Source organism: Sinohyriopsis cumingii, chromosome 1 (genome assembly GCF_028554795.1).
Source record: "Sinohyriopsis cumingii isolate HCF-2022 chromosome 1, ASM2855479v2, whole genome shotgun sequence".
Classification (NCBI taxonomy): Eukaryota; Metazoa; Mollusca; class Bivalvia; order Unionida; family Unionidae; genus Sinohyriopsis; species Sinohyriopsis cumingii.
Genome location: NC_142961.1, coordinates 122419187 through 122446345, shown reverse-complemented (window position 1 = coordinate 122446345; position 27159 = coordinate 122419187). Strand labels below are relative to the sequence as shown.

Sequence of the window (27159 nt, the reverse complement as noted above, 5' to 3'; positions counted from 1 at the left end):
TAAGGGAAGGAGATGGGGAAGACAGATAATACAAAATAAAAAGTGGAATGTGATGGTAAACTACTGCAGTTGCTTCAAGCTGATCTTTCAGCCAGGTAAATCAAAAACTTTGAGCCAAGTAAATAAAACAGTATCAAACCTGTGCATTCATATTAGCTCCATCTAGGAACACTTGTCCTCCATTATGGTGGATCATATCACAGATTTCTCTGAAATAAAACAAAATTTACAAATTGAAACAGCTAAACCTTATTCATGCTAAATTTAGAAGTGTGATAGAACCAATACTGTAATACCTATATTAGTCAATTTTTCAAACAGGGCAAAGCCAGTCACAATCTTTTCAAAAAGTTACGTATACTTTTACAGTGGTTACTAACTTCCTTTCCCAAAACACAACCTTTGCTGTGAAAGCAGAATTATATGTTTGTCTGCATACAGCCTTAGCCAAGCTGGGTCAAACGACATATGTCTCTGGTCAAGACACCTTACTTCAATTGCCTTAGAAAATATAACCTTTCGTGTGTTGATATGTATTAAGCACCAAATTGTGTTGTTTGTTCCATTCATTATTCCTAATGAACTGCATAGACTCAGATCTACTGGCACATTATGCAGTGGCAGATCTTCGTCTATATAGTTTGCACCTTGATCTGACTGATAAGTGAGTATATATTGTACATCATGGAAATGCTGTGTATGTGATTTGAATTTTCAACACAGCTGTAACAATTTTTCAGTCATATTACTATGATGTCTGCAACACTGCAGTTTATAGTGATGTCTAGTGACTGGAGAAATCTGATGGAGTTGGTCATATTGCCACAGACATGTAGCATCATGTCCCACCCATTAACACAAGGCCAACCAGTCCTAAAACTAACCTCTTAATGCTGAGTGCCAAGTGAGGCAGCTGCTAGTACCATTTTTTTAGAAGTCTTTGGTATGACTTGGCTGTGGTTCAAACCTGCAACTTCCGGCATCAGAGGCAGGCAATGATGCATTCTTACAGACTGGACATCAGAAATCAGCAAATTACCATGATGGAACTATATATTCTTACAAGCACTGAATATACTCAGTTTTAAATTGGGTCCAACTCCAAATATCATAGACCCTAGTCTGCCACTGCATACCTAGCCAATCTGATGTTTACTACATTCGTCATTATAATTTTAGTAATGGATTGTTCTAGAAATGAACTTTTGTCCTGTATCCCGGCTCTTCTTTTATGTCTTTTTTTTAAAATTAATATAATCTTGTTTATTTGAGAAATTACCCATACTTGTTATCAGAGCTTGATGCAAAATCATTTGTATTTTTGTGTTCAATTTTGATGGGGATTTATTAATTTATTGAAATTTTTATTCACTGGAAATACAAAGTGTTCTTTAGTAATATTCTTGAACAGAAACATTAACTTGGAATTATAGTGAATTCAGACAAGAACATCTTGGATTATGTTACTAATTCATCAAAAGTCTGTTGGCACATCTCCATGTCACAGGCTACTATAGGCACATCAACACAATGTTGTTTAGTGTTGGATCTTATTTCAAACACTACTGGTATTTAATCATAACTTTATTCATTAGGATTAGTGACATAACATTTTGGACTATTAAAGATTTAATTCATAATACTGTTGTGTTTCTTTTTAAATTCTGACTATATTCCAGAGAAACAAATTATTTGTTGAATATTACAAAACTTCATGGTTTTCACTCTTTAAAATTAGTTTAAAACCACAGAGTTATAATACTGTAGAGTTTGTAGTTAACTTAAAACCATAATATATTACATATTTTGGGCAAGCCAAATATATGTGCTGCAAACCATACAGTGTTCTTGTAGTGAATTACCATGTACTAAACATTACTGCCTTGACAAACATTTGAAATATTTAATGTTTTATAAAACTTTCACACTGTTTTAGTTTTAGATTTATGACCAGAAACAAAGTGATAAAATGACCAACTCCATCTCACCCCAAACCCTTCAAAAGTCAAACCAACTAGAGAGTATAACTCAAATGCACGACTGCAACTCAGCTGCTCTGTCAGACATATCATTTACCTTATATCTTTGTCAAAAACGCCATTTGTTGAGGGGTAAGTTACCATCAGACAGGCCAAGGTCTCCTTGTTTTTCTCCACCTAAAGAACAAGTTTGATTTATAGCTATTCATGTTTATATATAATATAAAGTACATTAAATCTCTGCCATATTGACAAAACTTACAGTATGTTTTGATTTGTGACAAACACTGCTTTAACTTTACAGAACTAAGGTTGAATTACTATGAAATGAATTGATTTCATTGATGAAACTTACAGTATGTTTTGATTTGTGACAAACACTGCTTTAACTTTACAGAACTAAGGTTGAATTACTATGAAATGAATTGATTTCATTGATGAAACTGACAGTATATTTTGATTTGTGACAAACACTGCTTTAACTTTACAGAACTAAGGTTGAATTACTATGAAATGAATTGATTTCATTTGATTGAGATGAATGTAGCTGTGGTGACATGTCTAACAATTGTGTGAAATGATACACTGATATGTCCATAGCCTTTTCTCTACTAATATCTCAACCTTTGAGCTAGGGACTTGACTACTGTGTGACATGTGGACTGAGGACCCTGGTTTCATCAAAATGTCTGTCCAGTTTATAAAGTAATAAGGAAACAGTCCACTGTCTTACTTACCCATCTTATGGGGACCTTGACCTCAAGACAAGGGGTATGACACAATATACCAGATACTGTACAAGTTATATAACTGGTTAAACGTTTGATTAAAGTAATTTAACTGTTCCTTAAGTTCCAACGAATACTGATAGCGATTTCTGATGTATATGCTTCCTTGCCATGAGCTTAACCTTGAGGGAGCAGGCATCACTATGGAATGTGACATACGGTCAGGTCATTATATGTAACAGGTTCAGGTTTCATTAAAATATCTACCATGGATCAAAAGTTCTATTCTAGACATGAATACAAGTCAGAGTTAGATTTTACCTCGCAGTGACCTTCACCTTGAGATAGAAGGTGTGGCTATGGTATGTGTTTATTTATCCTATATAACAGGATTAAGTGTTACTAAATTATATTCAGGGATCGAAAAAAGGATACATGCCACATAGTTATATATTCCATTGTCACGACCTTGACTCTGAAGCAAATGGTATGTCTAAGGTATGCAATGCACCATCTAAATAATTCTGTCTGGTTCACCTCAATACCTACTCCAGAAACTTCAAAAAGTTCACAGCTGCTCAGATCATCCTTAGAGTATCATGATCAGAGCACACCTCCCCCTTCTATCCATTCGATCCAGAATGAAACACAAAATTTGTTCTCTGTGCTAAATTTCACTGATGGACTACAGTCCAACATACTTATCTGGACCTCATCCATGTGTACACACCAGCAAGATACTTATGCTCCTCTTCTGACAATCGTATACTTATTATTCCCACTATGATAACGAAGTCACATGGACAATGTACTTTTGCATACCAGGGTCCAGCAACATGGAACGAATTGCCCACTGAACTTAGACACAAACACAGCAATCTCATTCAAGAGTGCTCTTAAAACTCACATATTTCAACTGCATGAACAAACTTAAAGACCTAATAATGTTTCCTACCTTAAATATCTTCAGCATGTTTTATGTTTTCTAATTTTGTGGTGTTTGTTTCTTTTGTAATTATATCATTATACATGTATGTTTTTTTATATTTTAGGTGTTGTCTAATGCTGTAAAGTGCTTAGAGCTTCTAAAGATTAGGCACAATACATATGGGCAATGTTTCATGAAACTTTCTCCAACAATTACAAAATTATTGACCAGACAAGCAAATTCTAATGGACGGATGGACAACATCATAACACTGTATGCCCATCCGAAGACTGGTCACTCTTCATGCAGAATCTGATCATTTTAATTCATCACTCTCTGTACTGTATGTTGTTGCTGTTTTTCTTTTGACTTGACACCATTTTTCAGAGCATTACAGGCTATACATGATGGTCAGTATAACAGGTGGATGAAGAACCCAGCAAAACCCTGGTAGGAACCACTGACCTATAGGAAGCTAATGGCAAGCTTTTTCACATTCCCAAATAGGGTAAGCCTGAGACTTAAACCCAAATGGACAGAAGTGAGATGGCAGTGATTGTTAAAGGCATTTTCTTTAAACCACTCAGCCACCTGAGGCCCCTCTGCACTGTATGTACTACAGTGGTAAAGTATTAACTTTTAAATGGCTCGGAAACTCTGTCTTCCTAATGTTGTAATCTGGTATAGGTTTCCATTACAAGATAATGACAGCTGAAGCATACTAGGTAAGCAATGCTAATAACATACACAATACATATTAATAAAATTCACTGCGGTGTTACTCTGTTGCCATCAAACAAGTACCAATGATTCCAGTTTTGTAGGAATGGGCAATGTGATTGGCTGCAAATGGTCATCTTATGCTGATTTCAGATGTATATTTCTTACACACTGGTCAAATCTGGAGACTATTTTGAATAAAGAGACTCAGGCTGCCTAAAATCAAATTGATTTTGATGAAATCTGCTGACTTAATGACAGAAATGAAGAAAATCTGAATTGCAAAGAATTATGGTTGGCTATTTATCGAAGTGAAAACTTGACCTGATCACTCACATAATAATGATGTGGAAGAACTTTATTTTAACACTGTGAATGATTAGTCATAAGGGCTTCATGTTAACTTTGTGAACTGGTTAGAGCAGCCACACTGGATGTGGAAGGTCGTGGGTTCAATCCCCGGCTGAGTCATACCAAAGACTTGTACAAATGTTACAAGCAGGTGCCTCGCTTGGCGCTCAGCATTAAGAGATTAGTGTCAGGTCTGATCAGTCAGCTGTCAAGATAATGTGACTGGGTAGGACATGATGCCACATGTCTAGTGCATGATGCCCCAGTGCTGGACAAAACTATAAACTGCCACACTGCAGACATAATATTAATATGATTCAAACTGTTAAAGCTACATTAAAAATCCAAACACACACACACACACATAAATATGCAAACATGACTATGTAATATTATACTCAAAATCTTACCTACTTTAATAACATTCTATCACACAGTTCTTGAGCTATTTTGTTAACACAAACACATGGTCAAACAAGTGCACACATACACGCAACTGAAAACAGGTGCCCTTCTGCTATAGCAGTCAGGCAAATCAAGTAAACCAAAAATAAATACATTACCACTGCTTTGAGGTGGTTCATGTCTATAGCTCCGTTTTTATCGGCATTAATGGGTATTATTTTCATGCCAGCCATTTGGGCACTGGCTGGATTCGTGCCGTGGGCAGAGGTGGGGATAAGGCAAACAGTTCGCTGTCCCTGGCCATGAGCCTGAAGATAGGCCATGATTGCACGCAGCCCTGCATACTCCCCTTGAGCTCCGCTAGACAAAAAAATATAGGTCACATCTCAGGTACACAGCAAAAAAATATAGGTCACATCTCAGGTACACAGCAAAAAAGTGAACAAACAGAAATGTTTTAATTACAAGAAAATGTCTGGTCCTCGTATAGTGGTATTTGATGGGAGGGATTTGGGAAGGCTCTTGAAGGGCAGACAAGGGCAAGAAAACACAGAGTAGAGGAGAGGGCACAGAAAGCAAAGAGGAAAACACCCCTCTATATCTATCTAGCTGCAACTGAATTAGTTTTATTGGAAAGAAATATTTTCCCTATTATATATAATATGTTTGTAAAGATGTCGCCTCCAATGTAGATCAAATATATATTGAACCATAATCAACCACTGAACTCAGCTGATTCTATTTATATGAACATTACCTCAAGCTGACTAGGAAAAAAAAGTTCAAACTAAACAAAAATCAGTACATATTCCAAGTTTCAGAACAACATAGAGACAGTCTATAGTGCTCTCTTAATGCAAATGATATAAAAAAGTAAACCGTTTCTTTTGTATCTGCCTTGGAGTCGGGAATGGTTGAAGTGGCCCATATATGGAAAGGCAATTTGTTATATCAAATATATCTGTGTACACAAGTAGAGTACTGATTTACTAACAATTCAGGACTGTCACGATACATGTTCAACCAGGCTGTAATCTGTGATTTCAAAGCTCATCGATACAAAGCTTTTAGTAATCTCCAGCTGATGGTGTCAACATTAAGTAATCATTAGTTATTATTTAATATGCAGAAAATAAATTCCGACTAATGTGATCTTGACCTATGAAATGTTGGCCCCTGTGTAAAGGCATAAGATATGTAAAACAAAAAGAACAGTCTCCGCTATGTCAATAATGAGCTGATAAAAACCAGAGATTACTTTTGTTGTTTCTTCTTTAAAAATGACTGTTCATCAAGTTTGCTCAGAAACAACTTTTGATCATCATTGTAGCAAGATTTCACTGGGTGGAAGTCAATGACTTTGAGTAAGCTTGGAGTGACCACCTGCGTTACTGCTATTACAAACATATTTAATGCATCACAGATTACCTTGATTAGCCACTACAACTGAGGATTTTCTAATACCTATTCATTAACATCTACAATACACAGTTAACCTGTTAAGACTAACGTTTCACAAAATACAGTGTACTTTCGTTATTATGAAAAGTTTGCTGCAATATAAACATGTTTATCCCTACTTTTAAATGCACTGGTCAGAAATAGCCTTCAGTGAAGGCAAGGATGTAAATAGCATGCAAACTCTACATGGTCCAAAGCCAAAATCACACAAAAAATACTTAAACTATATTTAATCACGTGTAAAAGGTAGGTCACAGTTACCTTTTACTGGTTTTAAGGGTGCAGCACTAACAGATGCATCCAATTATCAAGCTTCATGATTTTAACATGAACAGCATCCAAAGAATGGACATTCAAAACAAACTGACAGTATTCCATCAAAAAAACTCAACAGGCATAATAATATTAACGTACATTCTCCATGTGTAATAATATAAGGTGCATTCTTCATGCATAATAACATTAAGTTAACAAGTGTAATAACATTAAGGAAAGAGATAAACAGGTGTAAAAAAACATTAAGATAACTTCAACAAGTATAATAATAACACTGAGCTAAGTACAACAGGTATAATAGTGTTAAGGTAAGTTGAACAGGTATATTAACATTATGGTAAGTTGAACAGGTATAATAACATTAAGGTTAAGTTCAACAGGTGTAAGAATATTATGGTTAAGTTCAACAGGTATAATAACATTAAGGTAAGTTCAACAGGCATATTAACATTATGCTATGTTCAACAGGTATTATAAATTTTATCCTTTGAGCCCTCCCAACCCCAATCAATATGCCTCATCCATAGTTTAAGTGCAAGCCATCTTTGAACTTTGTTCAAGGCACAGTCTATAACTAAAGTTATTGTGCAAAAAATATGTCTTCTTTCAGTCACTATGACCTTGACTTTTCACCTTTTGACCCCAAAATTAATCAATGAATGAAATCAAGATAATTAAGACAAGCTGGTACAATTGTGTTACCTGTTTGGTTGGAAAGAGATATTGTCATATCCTGTAATTTCACAAAGGTCTCGTTCTAATTCCTCAAACATCTCTTTGTATCCTTCTGCCTGTTCCAAGGGAACAAATGGGTGAATATTGGCAAACTCCTTCCAGGAACATGGCTGAGAAAGGAAGAAGAAAACTAAAGTCATCCTATCAAAAGTAATCTTGAACAATTTATAAATAGACTACATTTAATATCAAAATCTTTAATTTGAGCACTAACTCTAACATATAACATACCTATTAACTCTTACATGACTGACTGGGCATTCAATATGGCTGTTTAATCATTATGTCCATATCAAACACCAACAATGAAACTCTTTCAGTGTTTTAAACTATGTCCACTAACTGATATTAGTTGCGGCACCAATTTCATTTTTAAAAATCTCAATTTGTCTTTTGTTTTATTTGCAAATAAACACAAGAACTTGCACTTGAGCTTTGTTCTGTATCAGGAGAAAAAACTCATTTCATACGGTGTATGAATATACCTCAACATATCCTTACACCATATCCAACTTATTCTTTCCACCAAATATCTGTACATTTTACAGTAGCTTATCCATATACTGCATACACTCAACTGCAAAGAGGTTAACGCTATAATGTGCAGGCTGATGAGGGCCGACACTGCAAACAGATTAAAAACATTATGTTCTGGCCAATCAGGGCCTACACTGCAAACAGTTTAAAAACATTATGTTCTGGCCAATCAGGGCCTACACTGCAAACAGATTAAAAACATTATGTTCTGGCCAATCAGGGCCTTCACTGCAAACAGTTTAAAAACATGTTCTGGCCAATCAAGGCCTACACTGCAAACAGATCAAAAACATTAGTTCTGGCCAATCAGGCCTACACTGCAAACAGTGTTCTGGCCAATCAGGGCCTACACTGCAAACAGTTTAAATCCATCATGTGCAGACAGATCAGGGCCTATAATGCAAAGACCTGGTTGTCTGATTAGCCAAGCACGCATCAAGAGGCCTGCTAAAATTGAATATTTTATCAATTTAAAGAAATGGGGGCAGTATTGTTTGTAGTGTTTTCAATACATGCTAATAATGTAATTGGTAGTCAATGACTTTCTACTGCAGATCTGCAGGTCGTATCAGATGAAGTTGACAGAATGTGAGGCATCCATCATTCTTTAAAATTTGGCAGCATGCCTTCTGTCGACCTTTTATATGATGGAGGTGTAGTGGGAACTGACCTTGAGTCAGAAAGCTGTCTTCTTGATGGTTCTGTCATTTCTGTTATTCTGACAGACAACACATAGCTTATTATAAACTTCCAGGGACACTTTTCATGATCTTGGCATGGGCTTCAGGTTTTCCACATTCCTTGCCACTTCATCAATTACAACTAAGTGTATGCCTTGTGCAATGCAGTCCATTTTTCATTTTTCATTGTTCACGCTTGTATATTTTTCAACTTCATCTAGGGTAAGTTTGAAATTTGTCTTCCATTGCAGCACAGCACAATAGTCATTCCAGGAATGGCAGTCTGTATTACTTTTACAAGAGTGTCTCAACACTGTACTTCCTACTGAGAATCTCAACAGATAACAGTTGACTGGTTGGGGTCGATTACAGATGTAGCAGCTTAACTTCTGTCTGGCTTTTGTGGAATGAACTGCAATGAGGTTGCAACCCAAATTTCTTCAGACCTCACAAGATCCAGTCTGCTTTCTTAGGTTTTCCATGGTCTTCCCAAAGACAGAATTGTTCATCAACCTGAAGAACTCTATCCATGCCATAGTTTGTAGGTCTGTATTTAGCTTTTGTATGGTGCCAACTATGCACTTTGATCAAACTGTGGACTTTGGTGATGTGCAACCAAAGTTTAGTATAGAGATGGAACTTGTGTTAACTGACCAAACAGTACTCTTTTTTATGTAGGGTGGGAACTAGTTTCAGTGAATCTACATCCAAGTTTGTTAAATAAATCACACTGATAATTGCTTAGCCAATCTTCTGAAATGCTCATGGTTCAGGAGCAAGTGGATAGTCAATGTGTGCTTCAGGATACTCTATGCAAAAATTGGGATGTGTTCATCACAACTGATTAAAGTGAAGGAGGGTTGACCTACTTAAAACTGCCAGTTGATAGGCACTGAATCATGGCCCTGACGTACAGGTTGTATAACATGAGGCAAGGCAGGTTGTTCAGCTATTCGACTTTTTGCTGTCATAGTCTACACACATTAGGTTCTTCACTTTTGCATGACATGGGCTCACCATCAAACTGCCACCATGAATGCCCTTCTCAATAAATAGGTGCATATTGATGTCTGTCAGCAGCTTGAAATTGCAGCGCAGCATCTGAGCTCATTCCAGGTGCACTGTAATAATGGGCTGGGGAGTGCGTGTGTGTGTGTGTGTATGTGTATGTGTATGTGCGATTTGGATTTTTAACATAGCTTTTAACATAGCTTTAACAATTTTTCAGTCATTGCTACAATTTCTGCAATTTGGCAGTTTATTGCAATGTCTATCACTGGGGCATCATGCTGCAGACATGTAGCATGATGTCCCACCCAGTCACATTAACCTGATACCAGGTCGACCAATCCTAACACTAACCACTTAGTGCTGAGCACCAAACGAGGCAGCTGCTAGTACCATTTTTTAGAAGTCTTTGGTATGACTAGAACCCATGACCTCCCACAAACGAGGCAGATGCTCTAACCACTCATGCCACCAGAGTGGTGTAATGGGCCTGGTTACAGCTGTAGTTATTTAGTGAGGTGTCATGGAATGCCTCAAACACGTCAGCTACCAGAACAGTTTTGAGGTAAAGGTCAGAGCAGCTTCCAGAATTCTGGCAGCCCAATGTCTTCCACATACTCTGTGCATACTCAAAGTCTTTCTCAGCATGACTGTGTTGGATATAAAAGAACTCTAATGGTGAAAGCTGTTTTTTTGTTTTAATCACTCCATGATGCTCATTAATTTGTATGGGTTAATACCTTTGCATGTAAGCAGGTTAACATCAGTGACAAGCATTGTATGCCTGACATAGAATGCCCCCTTAGGTAGGTTAGCTATCAGCTTTTCCAGGCTGCTATTTATAAACTGGAGACTCTTAATAAACTGTAGCTGCCCTAGTGAAAAGGTCAGTTACTTCTTTATGTTGTTTTGAATGGCATTTATTTTTGCCAAATCTGGCTGTTCTGAGAGCCTCCATGATAAGATGACCATCATGGCCAAACAAGTTAGGAAACACAACTGGCACCTTTATTTTTTCTGGGCAGATGAGCAGCTGAAGTTACATACTTTCTGGGCAGCACAGCAGTACTTGCTGGTAATATGGCAATGGGTCTTGCTTCCTATCATTACCTAATTCCTTCCCAAAGAGGTGACAGTTTGTGTCTTTCTGGAAGGCCTTATGGTCATATCTATCCATCAAAAGTTTGATTAACAAAGCTCCTCCTGGATCTCTATCATCTTAAAACTGGAGGCTCTGATAAACGAGACATAAGCATCCTTGCTGTGGGATAACAATGACTGCATTGAAATACCATCACTGCAAATAATTACGTAGCAAATGTTACACAAGACAAGTTCATTGGCTTTATTTGCTTCGCTTTCTTTTGGATTGCTGGTTGGGCTTTCTGCTAGCATATTTAGTGCCTTGAAATCTTCATAAATAACACATGGGATGCACATCTGACAGTGGTGGTTCTGGAAGGATAGGATGTTCTTCCCAGGCTCTGTAAGGATATGCACTAAGGCTTTTTGCCTTTACCATGGCAGCCTTTTGTGTAAGCTTACAACAGGTAGGCCAGGCTGAAGATGTGGCGGCACCAGCAGCAGATATACTTCTTTCCATTGTTGTGATGCCATACCATGCTGCTTAAATTCTTTATCCAAACACTGTGGCTCTTTTCACTGATTGTTCCAACAGTTTCGTTATTTAGCAGGAAGAGGTCCATTGAATGCATCGTGTTTCAAGCCTTGCTAATGCACAGTAGGTACAAGACTTTCTTTTCAACCAAGAAACTATCTGCATTAGTTTTGTGTGTCACTAATCTTCATAAAGTCAATGTCTTCAAAGTTGAGCTTGCCAAGATGCTGGCAGTACTTGCCCTGCCAATCAGCATTTCCATTATCTGCCAGGTAAAGCAGACAGAATGGCCCACTAAAAGCAGTGACTGTTTTGTTCATCACGTTAATAAGGGACCATAATGGAGTGCACTTTAGTAATGTAATGTTGTTGTTGTTGTTGTAGGGTTTAACGCCATTTTCAGCCCACGATAGGCTATACATGGCAGCCAGTATTAATGGTGGAGGAAGAACCTGGGAAAACCCCGGAAAGAACCACCGACCCACAAGAAGCTACTGGCAAGCTTTCTCACATACCCACATTGGCTGAATCCGAGACTCGAACCCACACAGAGAGAGGTGAGATGGCAGTGAACCGTAATGGAGAGCGCTTTAGACCACTCGGCCACTCGGGGCCCCAGTAAGGTAATGTAGCAGATGAGAAAAAGGTGGTACTGTAACAGTTGTAGTTCAAGCAATCTGCATCTCAGCTGAATACTCATTCTGATGCCTTGTACATATAATTGTCAGTATAGCTTAGTATCATGACACTAACCTCCTCAATCTGCCTCTTTATCTCATCAGTGTGCAGTATGACATTGGCCTCATTTTGAAAACAGACTTCAATTTATAACAATGTCTAGCTCAGTTTCATCATCATATACATTTTGTCATCCTACTGCAACTTTTTCCAGCTGTGCTGTCACAGCTAGGCTAAACTTCAAACACGTAAGTTCAATAAGTTCCTTTTCAAGTACATCTTGTATAACCCTTTACCTCATACAGTGTATGGTGTTTTAGGCAGTCGATATACATGAACTAAAGTTACATAGTTCAGTGCTCTATAAATAGAACACCTGTCACCTATTTGACTCCATATACATAGGCTGGCCTGTTGACTGTTATAGCAGTGTAGTTTATGTTACATTCAACATCAATTTCAAACATTTTACATTTTTGTATCAATTTATTAGGTACAGTAATATTTAGAAGTAAAATATGATCATTATAACTATATAATTATTTTTTACTGTAGATCTTTTTTTATGTGCTTTAAAATCTTTAGCGAACTCATTCAGTGTCTGTCGCAGAACAGAAACCGAGTGGGTTTTTGGACTAAATGAATAAGACAAACACAATGTGAGAAAGATGGAAATTTATGAAATGAATTAATTAAAAAAAATATATGATGTAAAAATACAATGATTCTCTCACGCTCTCAACATACGATTGACTCAAATCACTCTACACAACATTCACACATTGAAAATAAACCAAAATATTAAGTCAATATGAAGTACAGATCCAAGAAACCTCATGGACTGCAAATACGCTTTAAACAGTATTTTACACTATAAGAGAGATTCACATAATCTCGAATATGAACTCTATTAAGATTCAAAGTAATCTTATGAACACAACTAAGATTCAAAATAATCTTATGAACACAACTAAGATTCTAAATAATCCTATGAACATAAAAATGCAATTGGAACAACAATTGAACCAAACGTATGCTTCTAAACCCCTTGTACAGTCGCATGATTCCTTGGGTTGGCCCACACTCTTATCGGCCACTCGCACCCGTTATGGATCCACCACGTGTACAGTCATACGTATACACACGTACAGACAGCATACAGCACCCTTTTTAATTTGCTACGTCTACATCCGTGGCACAGACATACGTACATACATACATATTGACAGCACACAGCCTTAAATACTCTGGAAACTCCAGACAGCTCTAAACAACTTTAGACAGCTCTAGTCATATTCACAGTCACAATCACAGTGACAGTCACAATCACAGCGACAGACACAATCACAATCACAGCAACAGACACAATCACAGCGACAGACACAATCACAGCAACAGACACAATCAGAATCATGGCTACAATCACAGCCACAGACACAATCAGCTACAATAAAACCAAATTGGTCATAATAATAGTTGCTGTATAATCTCTAGATATATGATACCACTTTAACCACTAATAGTGACTTGTAATTCAAAGTTCAAATCTGCATTGTAATAAATGCATTATTATGCAATAAGACATTACAAACCGAATAAGCTTCGCATATCAAATGAAAATGTAAATTTAACACTTACCCCTATGGCTGGAGAACAATGGAGAACGTACACTCCTTGACATGATCCAAAACGACCAGTGTCGGTTTTAGAAATTGATCTTACTTAAATCCATAGGAGAATGAGCAAAAGTCAAGGTAAAATACCCATGCATATCATGTTAGTAATGTTACTTCGTCACAAGTAATTTCTGGCAAGGTACATGTTGATACAGTCGCTTACCTGGAAAAACACGTATTCACCCTAGATAACGTTGTACGCATGTACAAGAAATAGTCGAATAGTTCTAAGGCAAAACCAAGTTATTTCTTTGCCTAATTCTGTGACAGTGTCAAGCAACTGAAGCCATATGCCATTTCCCATACTCGACATTTACCAGTTCTTTGTTTACATCTCATCACTAAATCATCTGCATCTGATAAATTATAAAAAGTTGCTTATATCAATATCAGAAATTTTACCTAAGTTATTGAATCTTTCATAGTAGTGATTTTAATTGTGCAAACTCTAGGAAAGTACTGAACGAAACCCATGGTCTCCATTTTGGGGAGTAGAGAATCCTTCATAGTAGTGATTTTACTTGTGCAAACTCCAGGAAAGTACTGAACAAAACCCACAGTCTCCATTTTGGGGAGTAGAGAATCTGACCCCATTACATTAAATAGCAGATTACTACTAGAGTTTAAATAGCGACCACATGATCTGACATAATGGTCATTCAAATCAATTAATGTAGTACCTAAAAGGGGATTTTCCCCGAAGGTGGCACTACGAAAACCAGCTAAAAATGGCTGATGTTTACAGTGGACATCCAAAGGTACTTCCATGAGAATGGTGGAGAGGCATCCAAAGGTGCTTCCATGCAAATCGGATAGAGGTGTCCAAAGGCACTTCTACAAGAATCGGGTAGAGACATCCAAAGGTGCTTATATGAGATAAAGGGATAATAGGATCCATAGCAGATAAAAATGCAGAAGCATACAAGCTTTTTTTTGCACAATGCATAGCTGCCAACCTTCCAGGCTCACAATTAGTGAAAATAGGGATAAAAATTAGTGAATTTGGACATGAATTTGTGAAAAATATCATGACAATAACTCCATCCATTCTGACCATCAATACTACACTATATCAAGATCGCAAAATAAAAATAAAACACTACATATATGCAGAAATATATCTGCATTTCTATTTATTATGATATTCATAAACTTCACTTGTTATTGTGGTTATTTATCAGACATGATACTGTGGCAGACTTGAACTTCCTCAACTGCTTCATCGTAAATTTGTTTTTTAAACAGTTCAGACTTCTTGCCTGCTGGTTGATCTTGGTGACTAGAATTGCTGACAAATTTTCTGCACCTAAGGAGGCCCTAAAGTCTGTCTTATTTTTCCTCACATGAGAAAATACTCTTTTGCTGTCACTGTTGCTGTGAGGAATGCACAGGAGCTGCAGCACTTTTGGTTCTTCCGAAATTTGGAAGCGGATCCTCGAGTCCAGGAACATTTGTCAGAACAAAAGTTTAGCATGGTCTCAGGCTGATAAAAGTAGATTGTGTTCAACAAGAAAACTCACAAATAATGCTTCAGCATTGGTAGCTTGCCGGTCTTCTGCCGATGACTTGAAATATTCCAAAGCTGAAATCCGCGAATTCTTAATTTTCCCAACTTCTACGTATTTTTTTGCAACTGATGGTTTCCTCACATCATCTCTGCCACCATGCCCAATACTAAAGTTTGTGGCACACTGTGTGCAAAAAGCATGATGTATATCAATGTTTAATGGCAGAATGCACGGCCAATTTTTGATATATTCCAAATTAAACTTCACTTTTTGAGCAATACATTTCTTTTTCCTTGGTGGTTAAGACATTTTCAAGATCTTACTTGCGATGTCGAACGGTAACTCAAATCAGTGTTGGTGACGCAAAATTCCAGTTAGGCCCCAGTTTTTCTCGAAAGCATTTGTAAAACTACTCTTATACATATAGATTAAAATAGGCTAAAATGCTTGCTACCGAGCCAACTGTACCAATTGGCTGTAGTTCTACTAATATCGCGATCAGCAGTACAGGTCCGTTTCGGCAACTGCCAATATCACGACTAGCGCCAGGAAATCTGTTATTTTATTAAAGATTTAAAATAATTGAGAACTGGAGAATTCGCGAATTTTTGGCTTGCTGCGTAAATCCATGACTTGCTGAAAAAGTCGTGAAATTCACACCATATTCGTGAGGGTTGGCAGCTATGACAATGACATGATAATCTTTTGCAGCACTGGTACTATTACACAGTTTTACTATAAGTGGCAGTTTGCTGCAACTTTTCTTCACTCTTGAGCTCTCAGCTGGCTGCTTCTCATTAACAACTGCACTATCAAATGATGAGAAAACCTGAACCAATAACTATGATGTACCCCATACTGAGGCAGAATCCTATGACAAGGTGGCATGAAGAAATGGGTAAATTGTCATGATACTATATTCTGAATATGAATTGAACTGGGCAATGATTTACTGAGCTTCAAGTGTTGGTCAAAACTTAAAGATGTCCCCAGGCTTACCCACATACCTAAATGCTCACATATCGACAAAACAAATCTTTGATCCCCCTATTATGGGGACATAAAAACAAGTTGATTACAGTAAATATGTTTCTCCAATGGTAAGTCCTGCCTAGATGACAAGTCCCTCCCAAAATCTGAAAAATTGGCGAATGTGTATTGGAGGAGATTTTGTCTCATAATAAACCCTGACCCCACACTACATAAAATTTACAGGCAGGTCTCTGGACTTGCAATAAGAGAAACAATGCATGTGGAAAATCAGTTCTGACATGTGTGATACTGCCATAAAAATGACTCACCATCATCTCTGTAGTGCTATTCAGCTTCATCGTGCAACTGCCAAGGGGAATCATGGAGTGTACAAGAGACAGGTCCCTGTTCTCTAGCTGTTTCATGTACCTCACTATGTTGGTTTCTGACTGGAATCTAGAATTCAGCTTAAAGTTAATCACTAGCATGTGTTGTAGAAATCCAACAATTAGGTATCATTGCTGTAAATATAAAATAATTTATCTCCTTAAAAAAATTCAGAAAATGGTATGTAAAGCCAGTGAATTGAAACAGGCAATGTATTAAAGCTAGAACATTGAAATTGGCAATGTCCCTCCTGTGTTTGCCTAAGAACTAATAGTGAATACTACACAAAGTATTTTAATGTGAATTAATTCCTGGAATATCATCTACTGTATGATATGCATTGAATTATTGGATTTTCTAAGTGAAATAATTGTGTAATTTCACCCGAGTGAAATACAATTTCACTGCTGTATTGATAGCATTATAATCTAGAAATTCACAAACATTTAGATGCCCGCATGGTCTAGTGGTAATTATGGTTGATTTGCAAGCAGATGACTCAAGTTCAAATCCAATGATGTGCATATATCTTTGCTTCAATTTTTTTAAATGTGCTATTTTGCTTTGAATTAATTATGTTATTACTGATATTTTCTTTGCAAATATACACAAAACAACAGAACATCAACAGTAAACCACTGCCATTGATGTAATGGATGCAGCAAGACATCTGCTATCAATCTATTATACATACTGCTAGATAATACCTTTGCACATAAAATAAAAAGAAAATAGTGAATAACAGATCTATTTAATATTGCAGGTGAAAAACACAAGTACTTTAACTCAAGGCTATGCCACTCAAAGAAAAATACTGTGTTTCTCACCCACTTGATAAAATATCTCAAAAGTCATCATAAGATTCAATTTAAAACAAAAACTTTACCTGCCATTATATTTGTATACCTTATTTAAGTTTCATTTTATACATATTTGTCGTGTAGAAAGAAGGAAAGGGTTTTTCGTATATTTTTCTTCTTTTCTGCTTTAGCTTTGTTTCACTAGTACCTCTGACCAGTTATGTTAGATGAAAAATGTATAATGTAGATACATGGAAAAGTGTTCTGTAAATGTTCTTATGTCTACTTCCTTTCTGCAGGAGTTGTCATAAGCAAAGTACCGAGCTGTAATCTTGCTGGTTAAACATGGTCATGAATATTTCTTGTCACCCTGTGGGCCTGGGATTTAAAGCAGCCCCAATGTTCCCTCCTACATTTGGAAGACATAACTAAAGGAGGCAAACATTTTGCCCTGAGATGCATCACTTTATGTTCTCAAAGAGAAAGAATTTCAAAAGGTCCGGTTTATATAGCCCTTTCCAGTAACCTCATTTTCTGCTTTTTCTTTCCGAACTCTTTAGTGTATCGAGGTTACGCTAGAAATATTTTCAGTCAGTAAATCCTCTGGTTAACATTCACCAATTGCAACACAGAATGAAGTGTATCCAATTATATTTTTTGCCATGGGCAAACTTTCCAACTGAACTCACTAAAATAAATATACAATAATGTGACTGATGGATAATTGTTTGGCACAATGGATATAATCATATATCAAAGGGTAAGTTTATAACCTGTGCAGATGCTTGTAATTGGAATTTTTAAAAAATATAGAAGATAATTTGGAAATAAAATATTGAAATACAACTCCCTGGCAAATCAACAACAATTCATACAGTCACTGTGATTATTAAGTTTCACACTTAACAGGCTCACAACAGTTTTCTGTTCCTTATCTCCCATGAATCACTTTGTATTCTGCAAAGCATAGGGAATGTATTCCCTGTATCAAAAATACAAGTTGCAATGACAAATCAACCTTACTCAGTCTGCAAAGGAGATCAAACTTCATTTTTCCTGTGGCAGATATTTAAGGCTGCTGACTGCTTTCCAAGCTAAGTTCACCCCAAGGAGGAAGTTCCTGAGTTGGATTTCAGCTGTATTCCCAAATCTCATATTTCTTTGCTGGTGGTTTGTTTTAGCATACGGAGAAACCCCATTTTTTTGGCATTTTGACATGAACAAAACATATAACAGTTACCCTTAGATATACCTCTAAAAACATCTTGAACAATATAATAACAATTAAGCAAAACAAAAACTCAAAATACTGACTAGTGTGTTTCTGCTGAAATCATGTTTTGGTCAATCTCTCCTTTTGATCTCACTCTTGCCAAAAGTCAGCTGATTTTTATTCAAAGACTTGAAAGCTGTCAAGAACAACTTGGATCCCTTTCTTTCTTATAACATCCCATATAGCAGTTTGCGTTTGGCATTAAACACTCCAGATTACAACAATAAGGCAATCAATTAACAGCATATTATGTACACAGGTAAGCCTTATTAAGCTGATTACTCTTCCACACATAACTGTACCAGTATAACATTCCCCCAGTAGACTATGGTGTGTCCTTAGGCAAGGTACTTTACTCCAGCTGCCTCGGCACTAAATAACCTACCTGTGTTGCTGTGCTGTAAAGCACCAAACCAAACCAAACCAACTGGTATCTGTAATGTGGGGACAGAAGTTGAAAATATTCCAATTTTTTTTTTAAATAAAGTTTTTAAAAAAAAATCTTCTGTTTGTCAAAAGTGGTATTTTCAACCAAAAAACTGTATGTGCAGTAAGTAGATGGCATTAAAATGGTACTTTTGTCCTACCACTGGTAAAATCACATATACACATGCTGGATAATTAAAATGCACACTTAAGAATTAAATTAGAAATAAATTCTGCATAGCAACTGCATTTACTACATGGACAACATCAAGTTAATGTTATTCTGAGATCCATCTGTTTGGGAACATTTGCACAGCCACTGATGCGACGTTGCAATGTCACTTTTAGTTCAATAGTGCATCCTGGCATAATTATCACCACCAAAATATTAAATATATAAATGCAAAAGAAAATAAACTTACTGAAATAAAGCAAATAACTTGAATGAGCATTTTGCAGCATCTTAGTGATGGATGATAAGAACTGGTTCAGGAAGGTAATGACCTCTGCTCCAATTAGGTTATTTTTAGTAACGGCCTGTACAGGAAGCCAGTCACTGTAGAATGGTTTAAGCAGTACAGCAGAACCTGTCTTGAAAGACCACCCCTTCGGCCAAAAAATAATGGTCTCTCAAGACAGGTGGTCTTTCATACCAGGTCATAACACTATATATTCAATAAATCTGTGCATGGAGATCATGGTCTCTCAGAACAGGTGGTCTCTCATAGCAGTGGTCTTTCAAGACAGGTCTGTACAGGAAGTTATTTGCTATGCAAAGATTTAAGGGGTAATAATGTTATTTCATAACCTATTCAGCACAGAATGATTTAAGAAGCAGTTTCTTACTGAAAAAGAAGTAAACAAATTTTATTGTTGATACATTCGAAATATTCTAAAAGATGATTCTGAAAATTGATATTATTGACCAGGTAGGATGCCAGTACAGCATATTAAAGCAAAGTCTTTGCCACAAATAATATATTTGTAAATCCAGTTTCTTGTCAAACTTGCGAAGATTTTAAATGGCTAACTATTTTAAAACAATTAGCAGCTTTTTCTTGTGTGCAAATAATCATACCCCTAAAATCTTTGATAAGTTAATTGATGATGAGCTGAAAGGGGTCCTAAAAGGTATCAGTCAATTACAAACCCTTGGGTCCCATCTTCACAAACCCCATACAATACCTTGGGTCCCATCTTCACAAACCTAAACAATACCTTGGGTCCCATCTTCACAAAGCCCACACAAAACCTTGGGTCCCATCTTCACAAAGCCCATCATTGTTTGTTACCATCTCAAGTATCGCACTAGTCAAGTATCATTAAAATCAGGGCATAATTTTTTTAAAAAATCACTGGACATATGGTTGCAAGAAATCTTCGTTTTGAGGTGTAGCTGAGCATTCTGTGTTAAACTGTTGCTAAAATGAACCTGCATTTGTGTCTGGCTGTTAAATATGACTTGGCTGAGATCTGAGAACGCTTTTCTGGTATTTCTTGGACCCTATCCAAATCTTTCATCAAATAAAACATAGAAAAATCTTACAACTGAAGGAATACCTGTTAAAAACTGGATGAACAAGAAAATCACTGGTCCTTCTAAATTCACTATTTTCTACACTCTGGATTGGAGTGCAACCCATGTCTTCTGCAATTCTCTCCTACAGCAAGAACAGAAAGAAAATCCTTAACAATAAATAACTACATAATAAATGATTAGAAGAATCAAACTGAATTTAAATCAAACACAATTTTCAAACTGGCAGTTTTATTGATTACAATAATTTTATTTTGCAGATCATACCAATGAAGAAATCATAATTTGACTGTTTTTTAACTAAATAAATATACAAAGGTGACTTATTTCTTTTTTGCAGATATTTGACTGGTGAAAATCGGTCACGTTCTTGAAGACCTAACAAAGCTACACCAAATTTCTCTATGGATGCACATGATTCGGAGTTTAATTAATGTATTGGACTTTTGTTGGTAATGTATCTGACTTCATTTGTACTGCACTGAAATGAATGTGTGGTCAGTTTTTATAACCATGCTCATTTATCCTCAATAATATGGCTAGTGAATGTGATAATTGCAATTACACAGCTAGTAACTGTGATAATCTAAATTACACAGCTAGTGACAATGATAATCACAATTACATGACTAGTGACTGTGATAATCACAATTACACAGATAGTGACTGTGATAATTGCAATTACACAGTTAGTGACAGTGATAACCACAATTAACATGGACAAAAGTCACAGACAACTGAATCTATAAAGAAGACACAAATATGGTGGATGTGTACACAATAGTTTAGTGGATATTCTCAACAGCAAAACCTTTTGATATAGATTAGTTTTCATCAGAATATGTGTTCACTGGACTTGTGGCCTTAAAAAACTGGAGGTCAAAGTCTTGTACACGTGCATCCAGAAGGAGAGAATGTGCTCTACTGAGAGTTCTGGTTAAAGTATTCCTCTAAAGATCCCTGAAACTGACCTTGACCTTCATCCTTCTGACCCTTAATTAATTAGCCTTGACCTAGGGATCAAATGGTTCAGCATGCTAAATACTGTTAAAACCTGTGCTGAGGTTAACTTGAAGGTCATACTCTGTTTTGGAACACTGTCACCCTTAAGCTTAACATCAATGTGGATCCACTCTTTTCTTGGACTATTGAGAATATACCAGATTTAACTAAAATGTCTCTCATAACATTTCTCTGTCTGAACAGCATGGGTATATGAGAAAGCTTGCTAGTAACTTCCCATGTGTCATTGGTTCTTCCTGGGGTTTTCCCAGGTTCTTCCTCCACCAAATATACTGGCCATTATGTAAAGCCTATCATGTGCTGAAAAATGTCCACAAAGTTAGTCAGCCCATAACACTTAAGTAATTGTGTGATAGAAAAGACAAAGGTAAAAGTTTACCACCACTTTACTACTTATCCCCAAATAAATAGGAACCATACTACTAAACTGAAGTGATATATATCTACTAGAAATTAAGTTAATGTACAGAAAACAAAACAGACTGACATCCACCAGCCCAGACTGACAGACACCATCCCTGACTGAGAGACACCAAACCCAGACCGCCAAGGTAGTAACACCCTACACATGCCACCCTGCCAACAAAAGGATATCCATCAGTCCAAACTCAGACAGTATTAAAACACTGCACATGATAAACTGAAACACAAGATTAATTGCAATTAGTATCCCTTTCTAAAGATTGCTAAAAGGGTAATAAAAAAAGAATGTAGAGGATATTTGTTGTGAAACTACATTATAATTGGTTCTCAAATATAGGTCGCAATGACTGTGAAAGATATATATGATTCTGAATTTTATGCCACATATAATGAATTGTGAGAAAGGAAATTCTTTAGTACATTTTGTTCCTCTGAAAGTGGTAATCAAATCACATTAAAACCTCTTCTACCTCACAAATCCCTCACTCAAATCACGTTTTCAGCAATAGTGCATGTAGACAAAGGGAAATAACTCTTACAAATTACATCCCCTTGCCCACACTAGGGAATCACCTGTATACCTGCTGTTAACCACTTCAGCAAAACCAACAAATGGATGGACACATTTCCAGGAATGAATGGAGAAGACTGATAGTAATGGTATGTATTCTCTGAGAAATATAATTTACTGCAAAACTTTATACATACACCAAAATACACTACACAATCACATTAACATTAGGAGAAAAGATACAAAGAGGAGGAAATGCGTCAGAATCCAACCTCTACCACCATCATCCCTCAGGAGCAACATGACTGCACCCTTGAAAAATAGGATGAACATTTCTCTTAACATGAAAACAGCACAAGCAGTAAAGTAGGAACTTAATACTGTGCAAGCCAACCCCAACAAAACCTTCCCCTGAGTGAAGTCAGGAAAAGTTATAAGACTCAAGCTCAGAATCAATTGAACGGTGCATAGTAATCATCTAGGCAGCTACCAGAGGCCTGACATCACAAGGTTCAACTGTCACCTTTGAAACACCATACTGCTTAGATAGATGCAGGAGAAAATACACTAAGCCTACCAATCAACTGAATTTGCAAGTTACTTCCCTTTGTCAATATTATGTCTTTCCAGGAGGGCTGGATTCAGAAGACAAAAGATTTTTTTCTACAAATATTAATGTAATCAGGTAATGTAATCGTCCAAGAAATAGAAAGAACTGGACTGAATGAAAATAAATTAACCAACTCGACAGGATATGTTATCATGCCAGTATTAATATGAGGGGAAACTGTACCGTATTTATCTGATAAGCCCTAGGTTGGAGACAGAGTACCATATTTATCTCACAGTGTGCCCTAGGTTGGAGACAGAGTACCATATTTATCTGAAGATAAGCCCCAGGTTGGAGACAGAGTACCATATTTATCTGACAATGAGCCCTAGCTTGGAGACTGAGTACCATATTTATCTGATAAGCCCTAGGTTGGAGACAGAGTACCATATTTATCTGAAGATAAGCCCTAGGTTGGAGACAGAGTACCATATTTATCTGATAAGCCCTAGCTTGGAGACAAAATACCATATTTATCTGAAGATAAGCCTAATCTTGATGATAAGTCCTACTCCTATTTTCACCACAATTTGTCACACAGTTACTAAAGATAGGTTTGTCTGAAAATAAGCCTATACAATACTTTGGGATTCATTTATCACACTGACACCCAGTCTTATCACAGAAGCAGTATTGCATATTGAGGGCCTACCAGTGTATCACCTGTTAACTGCTTTCCTGTATGCTTTCAAAAGCCTTTTTTTTTGCATTATTTTAATGTTTTGACAATAACAGAACTGCTTTATATTCTATTCAAAATTGGTCAGTTAGCTGGTTACAAATGCTAAATTCGAGCCCAAGGCTCAGCTAGCGTGGGTACATGGGAAAGCCTGCCAGTAGCTTCTCGTGGGTCGGTGGTTCTTCCCTGGATTTTCCAGGGTTCTTCCTCCACCAGTTATACTGGCCGCCATGTATAGCCTATTGTGTGCTGAAAAATGGCGTTAAACCCTAGAACAACAACAACAATAACAAATGCTAAAAACCTAATACACTCACAGTTGTGTCCGGGCAACCAACTATTTTTAGGAGGTCCTCAATATCATTTTTCTCCACAGTCTCATCCAAAGAGATGCCCACCTGTAAATAGGTTTACAAAAACTTAAATACTTGCACACCACTGCCAAGTAACCTGTCTATAGAGAAAACACAAGCACAAAAATGTGTACTTCATGAGCAGATGTCTTACATATACTGGTGTCATACTAGTTCAAGATTCTAGGGAAAAGTCTTAAGTTAGAAGTTTGAAATCAAATGCATACTTTATCAGCTTCACATCTGCTTATGACTACTGCTACTACTACTACTACTACTACTACTACTACTAATAATAATAATTATAAAAACTTTTATAATGATAATAATAGATATGATTTATGATTATTATTATTATTATTATTACAATAATGTGCCATGTTCATGCAATTTGAAATTATTTATTTTTCCCCTAACTGGGAGAATCCAATTAATAACTTTCTTTCTTCCTCTTGATAACATGGAAAGGTCACTTGCACTAAAATTAGAAGTCATTTCATTCAGATATGACTATTTTTAGACTATGGAAAATTACCCATTCTGATTATTTTTATATGAATGCCCAACACAAAGTATGATGGTTTTGGTGCATGTGAACTTACAACTAATGCATGACATTTCATCAAAAAATGTATAATAATGAAGGAAATATATAAGGAAAATATTACTGTAACAGTGATATCTTTAAAAAATTAAGCACAAAACTGTCACTTATAAGTCTACACAAAAACAGGTGACTTCTAACACGACCTAAATATTTAAAGCAACTTCAATCTGTGGCAAGACAGCACATCAGAGATTCCTTATCTTGTTTTATATCACGAGACAGTTGTCAACTTGATTTATAATAGACGACATTTAACTTGAAGTTCCTGTTGATACTGTTGCTGTGGGTTTATGTCTCTCAGACGTCTATACATGCTGCATTAACTCTCCTTTCAAATGCAGTTTTAAAAAAACTTTGCGAAACTCTCTCTGTCATAAACAAATAAGTCACCAAAAATGTCTCAAAATATTATTGTCTTTATTTACCATCTTGGAAACAAAATTGCTTGCAGAAAATTTTAAAGCTATCAAATAATAGATGCAAGTTGGAGCACATGCAAATCAAGTAAACCTAAAACTCAAAATACAGAACTTATCTCATAATAAAGAATTTGTAAAGATTTTAAATTTCTGTTATTTGGGTGAGGCAGATTTGTCTTAAATAGTGAAACACTGAGTCACAAAATATTCACAAATGTTACATTATAGAAAGGAATTGGATTTATGCATACGCAAATTCCATAACATATTCATGTCTTTCAAAACCAATTATATGAATATAAAGCCATTATAAAACTGGATTTATAGGAAAGATTTCCTTGTATTTGCCTATCAAAACAATAAAATTTAATACAAATTAACAAAAACAAATAACGAATATCTGCTGATACAATTCCAGATTTTCCATAAAATTTCAGATTAAAAAAAAAAGAATTTTAACATTTTATATTTGAATATTATCACACACATGCAAAGTATAACACAATTGTGGCTTTATATTTAATATGTACCTGTGTTTTACACTTTCCAAATATCTGTGGCTATAGAGGGTTTCACAGTTGTAATGGAGTTACTGATCGTAGTGCTTAAAAGCACCCCTCTTAGCTTCAATGCACATGACCACAAAAAATGTCAAGTTCTGGATAGTTCAGAATTTCGTGCAGTTTTATGCTTGGTTAGCGACACATAAAGTCAACAAAGGAAGGAATCTTAGCTGTACTATATATCATTATGGTTAAACCAATGAATCAGTTATATATGTCAAACATCTTTTGTTCATACAAGGAGAACAAGTATAGATATTAAATCAGATAATTTGATTCAGTGTCCATACTTACATTATATCAGATAATTAAATAATATTTACTTTCCATACTTAAATGATAATAAATAATTAAATTAAATACACAGTCCGTATTTATATAAGATAATATAGATTCATTATCCACAATTTCAGATACATTTGTAAGAACATTTTACTTTGCTCTCTGATTTTAAATATTTATTGCACATTTTTGGCTGCATAACTTTAACAAAAACCATCTCAACAATTTGCATTTTTCATACACTGATAAATCTTTCTTTGTCAGTTATTTTCTCAAGCCTAATAGTTCATTTATAACACAAGTTAAGAAAGTTATAACGTGAGTTAAATAAGAAAGCTATAACACAAGTGCGATGTGTCAGCTGATGTAATACTGAATATTTTAAACATGAAAAGTTTTTTTAAATGGAATACAGTATATTAATGTATTCAGAGGAACTTGACAAAGCAATAATTACATTAGCTATCATAAAGATAAAGGAGTGCAATTAATGCATATGGAATATTTATTCCTATTTAGGTGTAAATATTGTACAATATTCAGATTCGTTGGGGTCTTTAGACAACATTTCTGATTGCCACCAGCAAATTCATCTTGAAGAGCCTTCTTAAAATTAGTTTAATTCTGTTTAACTTTCCTTGCATCATGTATGTAAGTTTAAAAGATCCAATTATTTCACAGATTCTGATTTATTACTTTGGTTCACCTTTTAAATCGATATTGATCCATGTGACCGGATGGAAAATTGCAGACAGTATCATTTTAAAAAAGAGACTGTTTGTAAGAACATGCTCTTCAAGTCAATAATGAATGGATACTCACAAATATTCATATTTTTTGTCTTTATCTATCAATCTTAGAACCATTATATACTCGTTTTTAACAAGAAGTATGTTTATATAATATATGCATGTGAACACACATTCATTCAAGCATATACATATCCATGCACCAGATGAAATGAGACAGACAGACAGACTGACAGGCAGATAGGTGAGAGCCACAA

General features: G+C 36.0%; 1 protein-coding gene across 1 annotated transcript in view; it reads right to left on the bottom strand.

Moving 5' to 3' along the window:
- LOC149807778 (glycine dehydrogenase (decarboxylating), mitochondrial-like) overlaps positions 1-27159 on the bottom strand; it is an 89630-nt gene that overhangs the window by 27330 nt on the left and 35141 nt on the right. The window contains exons 11-17 of the mRNA XM_089970525.1: positions 24247-24327; positions 20707-20807; positions 16590-16716; positions 7551-7693; positions 5270-5471; positions 2077-2156; positions 140-209 (exon numbers count right to left, since the gene is read on the bottom strand). Coding sequence (XP_089826651.1) covers positions 140-209; positions 2077-2156; positions 5270-5471; positions 7551-7693; positions 16590-16716; positions 20707-20807; positions 24247-24327 — 804 coding nt within the window. The remainder of the gene's footprint in view (positions 1-139; positions 210-2076; positions 2157-5269; positions 5472-7550; positions 7694-16589; positions 16717-20706; positions 20808-24246; positions 24328-27159) is intronic.